The sequence below is a fragment of the Tripterygium wilfordii genome, chromosome 13 (genome assembly GCF_013401445.1).
Source record: "Tripterygium wilfordii isolate XIE 37 chromosome 13, ASM1340144v1, whole genome shotgun sequence".
NCBI lineage: Eukaryota > Viridiplantae > Streptophyta > Magnoliopsida > Celastrales > Celastraceae > Tripterygium > Tripterygium wilfordii.
In genome coordinates, this window is record NC_052244.1 from 13,659,261 (window position 1) to 13,672,268 (window position 13,008).

General features: G+C 39.2%; 2 protein-coding genes across 3 annotated transcripts; one reads left to right on the top strand and one right to left on the bottom strand.

The window, feature by feature from the left end:
* The first annotated feature begins 1,077 nt into the window (after positions 1-1,077).
* On the top strand, positions 1,078-6,505 carry LOC120012621 (protein MEI2-like 5). The gene is made up of 12 exons (XM_038864056.1): positions 1,078-1,169; positions 1,258-1,394; positions 1,475-1,941; positions 2,715-2,873; positions 2,981-3,097; positions 3,186-3,337; positions 3,768-3,859; positions 3,961-4,927; positions 5,030-5,114; positions 5,206-5,274; positions 5,483-5,662; positions 5,852-6,505. The coding sequence occupies exons 1-12, from the start codon at positions 1,078-1,080 to the stop codon at positions 5,954-5,956; spliced, it is 2,622 nt and encodes an 873-aa protein (XP_038719984.1). The 3' UTR covers positions 5,957-6,505.
* A 284-nt stretch (positions 6,506-6,789) lies between these two features.
* Positions 6,790-12,851, bottom strand: LOC120013479 (phytochrome E). 2 transcript variants are annotated; one of them, XM_038865308.1, is made up of 5 exons: positions 12,347-12,851; positions 10,487-12,021; positions 8,864-9,671; positions 7,738-8,031; positions 6,790-7,296 (listed from the first exon to the last, which is right to left on the bottom strand). In XM_038865308.1, the coding sequence occupies exons 2-5, from the start codon at positions 11,976-11,978 to the stop codon at positions 7,053-7,055; spliced, it is 2,838 nt and encodes a 945-aa protein (XP_038721236.1). In that variant the 5' UTR covers positions 11,979-12,021; positions 12,347-12,851; the 3' UTR covers positions 6,790-7,052. The 2 variants fall into 2 exon arrangements, with proteins under 2 accessions (XP_038721236.1, XP_038721234.1); XM_038865306.1 differs by having other exon boundaries at positions 10,487-12,851.
* Between the last annotated feature and the right edge of the window lie 157 nt (positions 12,852-13,008).

Here is a 13,008-nt window from a genome sequence, read left to right on the forward strand (position 1 = left end):
TCTCTCACAGACACACAATCATTCTCTGTTCTTTTTTCACTTCTCTTGGCCAATCATCGTCGTACCTCCCTCTGCTTCTCAAGAACCGAACAGGAAAAAGAAAAGTAAAAAGGAAATATTTTGTTTGGTTAGATACACAGTCGTGTGTTCTTAAAGTGGTGGTAGTAGGCGAGGGGTGTGAATACAAAATTCCAGTTCTGCAAGTCTCTGTTCCTCCGTGATCGTAGAGAGGAGGTAAACAAGCTTTAAGTTTTTTCTCCCGTGAAGAAGTAATTTTTAAGGCTGTGTGTATAATTTCAAGTTTTAGGGTTCGGACTTCTTACTTTTACCTGGGTTTTGCTTGGAAAGAGACATATGCGCGGGGTTGATTGTTTTCTATATGGCGAGTTGTGATTTTTTATTTTTCTTTTGCTCTGTATAATTTATATATTTCCGGTTGATTTTTCTTGCTTTTGTGTGTGTGTGTGTTTATTGTTGCTTTATTTTATTTTGAATGTGATTTCTGTTTTTGAATTTGTTGGGTTGTTTGGATTTGCTGCCCGCTATTTTGTAAAAATATACGAACTTGGAATTCAGAGGGTTCTTTTAGCGCTCTCAATTTTTTGTCGGTATCGACTGATGATTCTCCTTATTATGTGATATCTTCCTTTTTGTGCTATTCAAATTGTATTTTGTGGAACTGTATTTGGCATTGGTGTCTTTGATTTAGATTGCAATCTTGATAAGATTGTCTCTCCTTTTAGCTTGTCAGTACTCTTATGTTTTCAAGCTAACAGGATTTTTCAATTCTGTTGAAGTTTGTGTCTTGTCGCTTGAACCTTGAAGTTGAATTCCTGCTCTGGTTCAAGTTATACTTTTTGGTTGGTTTTTATTGAACTCAATTTCATATTTAACTTGAATGCAGTAGACTAGACTGGTGATCCCTAAAGTGTAAGTATTCTGTACACTTCTCAGTTTTTTTGGAGGGTCTACAATTGTCACTTTGGTTTCTTTCTCCCAGTTTGACTTCTAATAATTCACTGATGAGTATCATGATGAAGTCAATTATTATGCATTAAACTTTAGAGGGTTCGAAGCATGGCTGGACTCCCTACTTACGAGTTTTGTGTTCGTCTTTATTTGGCAGGTAGGCAATGCAATGAAGCAGTCATTTCACAGTTCGTTATATGGTAATTTCTCGGAATTCTTATTGTCCTATTATGCGGCAAAAAGTGGATGAGCAAAGTACTTTCTTTTGGTAATGAGTATGTGATCATTTACTGTAGGACCAGTTAATATACCTAAAGAGGCAGGTAGCGGGGAAATTGGAATTTTATCCGGACGCGATACATACCATACCTCAAGCGATGCAACCCTGTTTTCTAGTTCATTGCCCGTGCTTCCTCACGAAAAGGGTATGCGTTAAGTTATATCTTCTTATTTTATTAGCTGTAGTCATACCGCCTGATTCTTACTCTTTCTTGGGTATTCTCAGTGAACTTAGATGTTACCGAAAGTGCTCACCAGTCTGTGGATGATGTTTCATGTGGCTTAAATAAGCACCAACAAGGGGTTGACATTAACGATTCTCTTGAAAATGTTGAAGCTCATGCAATTGGAAGCTTGCTTCCTGATGATGAGGACGAACTTTTAGCTGGCATTATGGATGATCTAGACCTCTATGGATTGCCAAGTTCACTAGAGGATTTGGAGGATTATGATCTTTTCGGAGGTGGAGGTATGGAACTTGAAACTGATCTACAGGAGAGCCTGAGCTTGGGGATGTCAAATGTACATTTATCTGACGGTGTTGTTGGGAGCGGAATGCCTCATTATGGCGTTTCAAATGGTGTGGGATCTGTTGCTGGTGAACATCCATATGGGGAACATCCCTCGAGGACGTTATTTGTTCGGAACATTAATAGTAATGTTGAGGATTCAGAGTTGAGAGCTCTCTTTGAGGTAATGCATTTTCCAAATTGGGCAGGCTTAATCATTACTAAATAATTTTTTAATGCTTACGTGCTTTTGATCACCCTGTTTAGGTAGGGATTATTTCTTTCATCCTTTGATTTTCGTCTCAAAATAATTTTGACGTTGCAGATTAATCCTCATTAATTGGTGCGATACTTGTGTACTTTAGTTATTGTTATAAAGGTAAAAACTATCAGTTATGGCTCTTTTTATGTCAATATTTTTGTCAGGCAATTGTCGATATGATGGATATACCCAGCTTAAAAAAAGAAGATGTTTGGAGTTTGATTCTGACAGAAAATCTATTAAATTAGCAATTGACAGCTATCAATTATGTTTTTTGGAGGGCATTTAGCATGAGCATTTTTTTGGATATATTTTTGAATCCTTTTATAACCTTTGTGACATGTATGGCTGACTGTACTGCTGCTTATGTGTTTAAGAAAATGAAGTTCTTGGAAGTCTACTGTGATAATATGGCTTCAATTCATCTTAACTGGAACCTCTCTGATTTTTTGTGCCAAAGAGTTGTATGTTGAAGCCTGAAAGTTTGGTAACATAGTTTTGATTAACATGTGTCCTTTGTAACTTAAAGCTTTCTGACAGGTTAATCAATTTCAGACCCTAATAATCAGATTCCTGTTCTGCAACGCAAGTTCTTGAGTGCTTCAACTATTGTTGACCTTTGAGATTGTGATGTCAAACTTTTGTTATTTTCATCTTGTACTACTATGTCATCATATTCCATTTCTGTTTTGTAGCAATATGGAGACATTAGGACTCTCTACACTGCATGTAAACATAGAGGTTTTGTGATGATTTCTTATTATGATATTCGTGCTGCTCGAACGGCCATGCGTGCATTGCAAAACAGGGCTCTACGACGGAGGAAACTTGATATTCACTTTTCAATTCCAAAGGTTTTCAGAAGACATTCGATTTTCATGGTTTCTTTTCAAGCTTTATAAATTATTCTTCAATATAATTATATGTTCATTTTCTGCTCTTTTATCTTGTACTACACTAGGATAATCCATCTGATAAGGACATTAATCAAGGGACTCTGGTTGTTTTTAATCTTGATCCATCCGTTTCCAATGAAGACCTCCTTCAAATATTTGGGCCATATGGAGAGGTCAAAGAGGTGATGTGTTTCTGTTATCACTCCTTGTTTTCTTTGTGTTTCTTTTTCAGTTCATGTTAACAATACATTGTATGTTGTACAAAAGCAGATAAGGGAAACGCCAAACAAGAGGCACCATAAATTCATTGAATTTTATGATGCCAGAGCTGCAGAAGCAGCTCTTAAGTCATTAAATAGGAGTGACATTGCTGGAAAACGCATAAAGCTTGAGCCCAGCCGTCCAGGTGGATCTCGCCGAAAGTGAGTTGATCAATTATATAATCATTGATACAAACCTTCCAAGATTAGCAGCATTGTTATTTCTCAGATTTTTGGAACTATCCATTGAAATATTGCTTTCGCTTCTCGTAATGATTATTCGGTAAACATCTTCATTGCCTTTTATGAGTCTTCATCACTTGTTTAACATTTTTTACTCAATGAAGCTTCTCAAATTAACTGCTTGTAAGGGCATATAGACAGTTTGAAGTTAGATCTACTGTTGCTAGCAATGTCAAAAAAAATAGCAATGAAGATTTTTTAGATATTCCTTTTGTTTTGGTATTAATGAAACTGGGTGGCATTGGTATTTTTTTTAGTGAGAATCTTGGAAGTTCTTTGCCTTCTGGCTCCACTATTGGTAGGGTTCATTGATTCAATATACTAATTGATTATTCCTTTTGTTGTTAAGCTTGATGCTGCAACTCAATCAAGATCTTGAACTAGATGAACCTCGAAGTTTCAGGCATCAAGTAGGTTCACCAGTAACTAACTCTCCACCTGGTGAGGCCCCTACAATCCTTTGCTTTTTCACTTTTTAGCTAATGGTATTGAACCTCTTTGCAATTTCCTTGACAATTTGGAGCCATTCATTCTTATGACAGGTAACTGGGCACAGTTCAGCAGCCCTATCGAACATGGTCCGCTACAGACTGTCAGCAAATCCCCTGTTTTTAGGACCATGAGTCCCACAACCAGCAACCATTTACCTGGATTGGCCTCTATTCTTCATTCTCAATTGTCAAGCTCTGCAAAAGTTGCATCCCTTGGAAACGACATAGGAAGGGGAAGTCGTATGGAGCATACATTTACTAATCCGAATTCTGTTCATGGAGTGGCCTTTCACCAGTCACATTCCTTGCCTGATCCAAAAGTAAGCCAATTCCGTGGAACTATGTCCCCTCTTGGTCCTTCGAATGGGTCTGGTATGGAAACGATATCAGGGCCACAGTTTCTATGGGGAAGTCCGAATACTTACTCAGAACATACCAATTCTTCAGCCTGGGCTGCACCAGCCATGGGGCATCCTTATTCATCCAATGATAAGGGTCATGGCTACCTGCCCTCTGGTCGGAATGGCTCATTCCTTTCCTCATCTCAACTTCACCATCACCCACACCATCACCATCATCATTTTGGATCTGCTCCATCTGGCATTTCTTTGGAAAGTCACTCTGGGTTTTTCCCCAAGTCACCGGAAACTTCGATCATGGGTCCGGTTGTGTTTGGAGGCATGAGTTTGGGCCATGGTGATGGAAGTTTTATGAAGAATATGAGTGTTCGTCCTCCCATGAATACTGGAATTTCTGTGCCAAGAAATACGCTTGACAATGCTTCAAGTTTGAGAATGATGTTCTCACCAAGGCTTAGTCCTGTATTCTTAGGCAATGGTCTATACTCAGGAGTGGCCCCCACCAGCATGGAGGGTTCTACTGAGCGCGGTAGAAGCAGACGGGTTGAGAGTAATGGGAACGGAGTGGATAACAAGAAACAGTTTCAGCTTGAATTGGACAAGATTATCAGTGGGGAAGATACTCGGACAACGCTTATGATAAAAAATATTCCAAACAAGTAAACTTACATTCATAATCTTTGTGATTTTTTGGTCACTGCCATTTTTTCTGTAGTATTAAATGCCCCAGTTGACTATTTCTAATTATTGGTCTCTTTCAGATACACATCAAAGATGTTGCTAGCTGCTATTGATGAAAATCATAAGGGCACTTATGATTTTCTCTATCTGCCAATTGATTTTAAGGTAACATACTGGGCCTTTACAAGAAGCTGTGGATGTTTTTGCTCACTTTAGCTCTGTTAGAACTGATTGCCATTCTGGTATGTTGGTGCAGAATAAATGTAATGTGGGCTACGCATTTATCAATATGCTCACTCCGAAACACATTGTTTCATTCTACGAGGTCTTATGTTCTATACTTCTATACTCATTTTAATTTGTCTGCAGTTGATTCTCAAGGTTATTTTATATCGTGGTCTTGGAATACTGCAGTGTTTATAGTGAAGCCTTTGTTTGTTGTCTTGAAAATCTTAATTTCACATGATAATTGCAGGCATCTTGGCATCTATTAAAAGGGTAATGGGATAATTTTGTTTTCTAATTTTCTGCAGGCATTTAATGGAAAGAGGTGGGAAAAGTTTAATAGTGAGAAAGTCGCTTCCTTGGCATATGCTCGAATCCAGGGAAAGCCAGCTCTTGTCTCCCACTTCCAGAATTCAAGCTTGATGAATGAAGATAAGCGCTGCCGCCCTATTCTCTTTCACTCAGGGGGCACTGAAGCTGGTGAGCAGGTAAATACATCTTATGAATCCGCATCAAATCAATATTTTGAGCCTTCTTCCCGCTTCCGGGAATTTTTCACTACTGCGTGACCTTGCATGTATACTTTAATACTTGCATATATGTCTGTTGAGATACTTGGTCAGTATACTCAGCGGCTTTTACTGACGTGACTGCGTGCTCTTCTGTGTTTCATCCAGGAACTTTTGCCATCCAACAATATGAATATTCAGGTCCGACTGCAAGAGGAGTCATATTTTGGGGATTTTCCAGAGATCCCCTTGAAAGATGGCTGTGAGAGCTAACGTTTGGATAACATTCTAGCATCTAAATTTAGGGAGAGTATATCCTTTGAAAATTCCTTGGAGTTGTGTATAGTACTAGTAAGTCTTTGAAGTATGCAAGAGATAGGGAGAAGGACGCAAAGCTTATTGGCAATGCTGAGGCTCTCCGTTGTCGAATGCCAGTCCGCAGTTTGTGCATAATCTCTCCTCCCTCGCCATTTTGAAGTATGCTAGGGAGGGAGAGGATGCAAAGCTGGTTTATTGGTGAATGGTGATGCCGAGGGGCTCCTTTGTCGAATCCAATCCCTCAGTTTGTGCATAATTAATCGTTCACCCCACCATTTTGGATTTCCTTTTGTTCTAGATGTGGGCTTGGTTTTACTTGAAGCCTGAACTATGATTTTCGTTTGGGTACATTTGTTCTATAGGTAAATGTCTTCGAGAGTCGATATTTAAGCAAGTGTTTTAATTTGGGGAGGATTACAGAATTGTATAGTGGGGACTGGGGAGTAAGACTTATGTTTTAATAAATACATCATTTTCTATAAATTTGATCTTCATTTGTGTAAATTTGTCCTTGAGATTGTATCAATAATCCTCTCTGTGGTTACTGATTGTTGGCCATCTTGTTTGTTAACTGATAGGCTTGTCCACGACTCAAAATGCGCGGTATATAGACTCCAATTGTAAGAGAACCAACCAGTTCAATGCGTAGCAATGAATCCATGATGAATCTGTCTTGACCTTAAAAATGACCAACAGATTAGTTCTTGCACTAATCAAGCCTAACACCAAGTCACCGAGAGAGCAACCTCTATAAAGTACCATAGGAAAATGAGAGATTTATGCCCAGCTACGCCACTGAATATCCTTCTTCTTCTATACTTGAAGAATAAATGTGATATAAAACATTCATATATGTATATGCCAATATTATACATATGCACACCTATTGCACAACCATAAGAATTGGCCATTGTAACGATAAACCAAAGACTTGCCGTGCCCCACATCAAACAGCAGGATTTGCTTATGAGCTCCAGATACAGAGTCTTCTGTGCTTTGACAAAATCAACCACAGTGAATGCACCAGAAGAGAGTTCCAGGAAAAAAAAAATTAGGTCATTCTGCTTGGATCTTCTTGTAGGACCTTTTTACTTCCTTTCCTCATTTTGAGTTGAAGGTCAACTTGAAAGTAACATTTACTCTGCTCTCTTACATAGTGTACATGGCCATTCATCCTATTCAACAGTTTGCGGGATAGGCTTAGCCCTAGTCCTTCCTGTGTAGTCCATTGGTTTCCTCCTTCGAGCATTTCTTGGATAACAGCTGAAGGAATGCCTTGACCAGGGTGAGTCATTCTGCAACACAAGGAGTTTCTGCATGAGTGATCTAACTACAGAATCACAGCAATGAAAAAACGCGAAAAAAATACTATACAACAGTAGACATTAATTCTTAGGAGTAGTGCTTGAAAGTTAGCCCCATTGGCATACAATGCATGTTCTAGGAGTAAGCCAAGTAATTCTCTAATGAAGATGGCCAATCTATACAGAATATACTGTTTGCGGAAATGAAATATTGGAATAAGATGTTAACCTTTCTTCCATTTGTTTCAAACGCATATATCTTGAATAACTAAGGTGGGAGAAAGATGATAACACAAGAGAAAGGCATCTCCTTAAACAATCATTAACTCAGTTGATGGCCAATGTACGGTATTATAATGGTCAACAGGTGATAACATATGTAACATCACTGCATCATAATCATAAGAAAATTCAGCAAAAGTGTGATTGTACCTGAACTGCAAGCAAATGAATTCATTCCCATCCTGTATCAGCTTCAGACCCGGTGAAATCTTGATTTCAACCCAGCCACCGGGAGAAGGTGCATGATCCACTATGTTAAGCAAGAAATCTGACAATATTAGCTGAAGCTTAATTTGATCACCATATAAAGATAGCATTTTGATTTCCCCTGGGATCTCATGATAAAGCTGTAAGTTCTTTTCCCTCATCAAGATCATGACTTGACTGACAATAGCATCCAAGATATTTCCCATGCAAAATTCACCCATGTTAAGATCCCAATTGCTGCCACAAGCAGGATACAGTATCAGAAACTTAATGCCTGTAATAGGATCACAATTCCAACTACTATCCGTGGTAAACCAGGAGCATTGGAATAAGGATTAACTACAAAAACAACTCAGCAGAATAGTGCAACAGAATCTAACTTCCAGACAATGACTGACTTTCACTTACAATCAGAAGGAATGACAGTGTAATGCCAAAGATAGAGATAAATTCTTTAATTGCAAACTATACTGCAATCTGGAGACAATTTCCTTTATAAGAGGCAATGACTAATATCTGAGACACAAAGTTCACAAAAAATAAATAAAAACTTTTTATTCAACCGCAAATGAGAAAAGCTGCTTCCAGGGATTGGATTAGTTTTACCAATCGCACAGTGGAAAAAATTGAGAAATTACCATTAGTCTATTATTCCTGAAGAGAACATTAGTTATGCCCGGAAATGTAGCCAGCCAATTTAGAACAAGGTCCGAAAACATTTCTGGAAAAACAAGGTTCATTTGGTGAGTGAGGGAGGCACTTACAAAATCAGTTGTTTGCCTACTTATATTCACGTGCTTATCTTACATACCTTCCCAAGAAACATGGGTACATCCCTTGACGAGAAATGGAAAACAGAAAAAGGTGAAAATTCCATAGCCATGGCCTTCTCTTTATAATACTCATGAAAACAAAATACCTTTTCGCCGAGTTAGATGCATTTAAGCACACAACTTATAGCTAAAGAAATGAGTAGCAAGCCTAAATAAGCATGTAAATCTATTCAGTATAATATAGAGCGTATGAGAACGAAGTTATGCACATCAGACACAGATATAAAAACACTTACCCTTCCTCTATTCTTCCTAAATCTAGCTCCTCGATAATTGTCATGATCTGTCTTTCACATGCATGACTAGTCTCTAGAAACTGCTTCTGATTGTCTGATACAGCTCTAGTTTCTAAGAGCTCACGAGTAAACCGAAGACCATTCAAAGGATTTTTCATCTCTTGTCGAATGTAAGCCAACTCCTTAATTTTTGAAAGATAGTCTCTGTCGTCTAGCCTCTGTCCTTCTAAGGTCTGCTGCATATCAGGCCCAACAATTTGCAAGAAGCAGAAACACCCAATGACATTGCCCTTCACATCAGTCCTTTTGCTTGTAGTTAAGAACACCTCCAAATAACAACCGTTTCTATCAAAAAAGCCAAACGGAAACTTCTCAGTATCTTGACCGCTAATTCCTCCGTATAAAAGAATCATAAATTTTGTTAGGGTGTCTCGACCTTTCAAACGACATAAACCTCCAAAAATTTCCCCAGGAAGTGTTTTGCCTATCACCTCCTCTCTTGTCCAACCTGTGATCTTTTCAATTGCCACATTCCATTCAGAACAGCAGGCATTCTCATCAGAAGCAAATATTGGTGGAATTAATGGACTAAGACTCTGTATAATAGCTTTGTAATCCCCTTGCAAGTGGATAAACTTATCCGCAACAACTTTCTCAGATGTGATGTCCTGACCCACAAAGCAAACCCCAATAACATTGTTTTCACAGTCCCTACTAGTGCAGGCATTCACTAGAATATATACAACCGAGTCTTGCAGGTGAGGCGAGAAATTTCTCAGCTTAAGCTCGATACTTTTGTCCTCCTCCCCTACATAATGAGGAACTCTGCTTATTGCAATGAAAGTTGTAACAAAAAATGTGTAATTAATGAAGAAAATAAGTATTGAGAAAAGTATAACTTGACAGGAAAAATTGGAAAAAGGAACGAAGAACAAGAATGTAACCTGAACAGGAAGATTTTATATCCTAAATCTATTTGAGTTAGATTCATCATGTTGCCAAAGATTAAGAAAGAATTACATCTCTTAATACCATTAATCAACAAGCTTCACTCCTATTGTATTTGTGTCAGAAAATCTCAATCCCCAATTGATGTAATTGGTTGCATCGGTTACGAGGGAGCTGATATAGGACTATAGGATACTGTGATGGATGACAGACCATCAAGGTCAACTGCAGGAAGAATATCATAGGTAAATGATTTGGATAGTTCACAAAAAATGACTTAACGCAGATACAACAGAAGAAAGAATAACTTAATCGAACTCCAAGATAAAAGAGGACATAGGGCCATGAAGACAGTAGACTGAGATGTGAGAGGAAAGATTATAACCAATGAAATAATTGAACGAAAATGAATGAGGTGCTGCTGGTTAGAAAATTAATCAATGCAAACAAGAGAAGATATGCAGGACAAAACTTATGCATAGTATACTAGGAATGAGTTTCTTGTGGAACAAATGCGAACCAGGCTGTAGAGAAGCCACATAAATAACTCGCCGCAGAATTACTTCATGAAAAGAAACCAAAGAGCATTAAAAAAAGAAAGAAGAGATTAATCCGACATTTATATTCTACTTAAGGTTCTGGATCGTTAACATTTAACAGTGAGGAAATAATTACCTTGAGAAGCTCTGGATACAAGATTTTCAATGGCATTGCGTGAGTCCTCATGAACAATTTCCTTGACCAGGCACTTCCCCATTGCTTCACTAGCTTGCAGTCCCGTCAGTTCTTCAACTTTGGCATTCCATCCATTGATAAGACCATACAAATCAACCCCAAAAATTGGAACAGTTGCAGTCTCGATCAGTTTAACCATTTCACATGCCACTGAACTGAGATAAGTAACTTTCTGCATCTCTAAAGCATTTTTCTGAGAATAATCCATTATTCTGGAACCACTGTCCTCCATTTCCTGAAATGAATCTCTCATTATAACCTGCAAAGAGTGAATCGCATTAATTTCTGAGATCTCCCAAGCCAAACTTCTACTCTTAACCACTTCAAGAAAAGCCTTGAATGATGATCTAGGGTGCATTCTTCCAGCATCATCCTTGTCCTCAGGATGATCCTTAGCCCCTCCCCATTTGACCTCTTTTGCAGTGTGAGATCTGAACCAGAACAAGAAATCCTTTGAAGTGATTCTAGCAGTAGCCATACCACAAACTGCATCACCTAGTAGAGTGGCACCTGGGTAACCAGCATCTGCCAAACTATCAGTACTCAAACCTGTGGAGTCCCCATGATTAGCAAGCAGCCATTCTGTAATATCCTTAACCTGTGTCTCAGTTGGGGTAATGCCCAGCAGCCAACAACTCCCACCATAGTAGAGTGCGGCCCCATCACACTTCACAAGATCCATAATGCTAGGGGACTGAGTAACAATACCAAATGGGGCATCTCGTAGAAGCAGGTCACACAATAAAGTTTGTGTCCTGAGGATTTTCTTCTCCATCAGCTGTGAGGCCAATTGGAGCTCCATGTAAAGCTGCAAACCAAAAGCCTGCATGAGAAATTCACAAGCATAGCGAAGGGGGAAGGGGACATATCGCCGAGATGTGTGGTGGCATACTACCAAACCCCAAAGCTTTGATGACCCATGGCCGTTTATAATAACTGCCATCACCAATGAAGCAATAGAGCCCATATTTGCCATGTACTGTGTGTGGCATCCATGGGGCGCCCGTAGGGTTGAATTGACCAAACAAAGTGGTTGCTTCAATTCCTCATTTTGGATAACTCTAACTGCATTTCCATGGCAATCACATATCATGCGGACACGATTCTGCTTGAACAAGAAACGCGCAGCTTGAGGGATGTCTGTTGCAGGATAATGTAACCCCAAGTAAGGTTCTAGATCAAGCCTTCTAATTTCTGACACAACTTCACCATGCTCATCATCATGGAACTTATACATCATAACCCTATCATACCCAGTAAGTTCTTGAACTTCCTCCACAACTTTATCACACAACACATCTATGTCACCCCCAGGGAGTGACTGCAGCCTAGAAATTGCCCTAACAGCAAGTTTCTGAGACTGCACAGCATCAGCATGTGACAATGCAGGATCACCAGATGGGGCAGGCTCCACATCAATCACAATTCCCATATCAATCCTATGTAGGATAGCATAAAATGGCTTCTGTCTGCTCCTGGAATAGACACAAATTGGGTTTAACAAAGAAACCTCCCTAGAAGCAGCAGCTTGCGTTAACGAAGCCCCAGAAGAAGGTGTAAAAAGGGTTCTAGCATCAATTCCAATAAGACCCTTAAACTCTTTAGGCTCAAAACCCAGCAATTCAGAGCAGTTCTCACTGTAAGCAATTACCTTAAAAGTTGGTTCTTCGATTGCAATCATACAACCAAAGGACTGAATTAAGCCACCCCTTTGAATTTTTGAAAGATAAGCAGTGATTTGCTCTTCAGGTACAGTTTGTGAAGAATAAAAAACCGATCTTGAGTAGTCAAAAGGCTTACCAGAGTCCCCAGACTGCTCAAACTCGGCAAGAATCCCTGCATCTGCAATATACTGGCCAATGGCGGCTGCTTTGCCTTTGTTTTCGCCGATGGGTCTCATGTTGAAGTTGCTGGCAGCAGAGGAGGAGATGGTGGTGGCTGTCTTCTTATTGTTGAATTGTGGTGTCTGTGGGGGCTCCCAGAACCCATTTTTGGTGGTTAAGCAGCTGGCGCTGGATACTTATCATCATTGTAACTTTGTGCAACTTCTGTTTTGTTCTGATTCTTCTGGCGGCCTTTACATGTCATCTTCTTAGTACAAGGTGGGAGCTCCCAGTGTCTTGCATCTTTTTCCGAGCTTTCTTTATCCTTTTATTATCAGCTTCTAATCAAAGTGTTGTCGAACCGACGTTGGCTCATTTTTTGTTAAGTGTTTTGATCTCTATAATACCTGGTGTCCATTCAATTTCAGTCAGTGGGGGTCGCTTTGAATGTATCAGACTCTCAGATTAAGAAATCAGAGGTACCGCCGTATAGCTGAAGTGAAGAACAGAAATACAGAATTCACTAAAAAGTTTCACAAACACTGGGCCGGCTCGGAAAAAGTTATTCGGAAAACTTTAATCACACCTCACCTTTTACTAAAGACATCCCAATTTGAGTTGACCATCCCTTGTAAAACT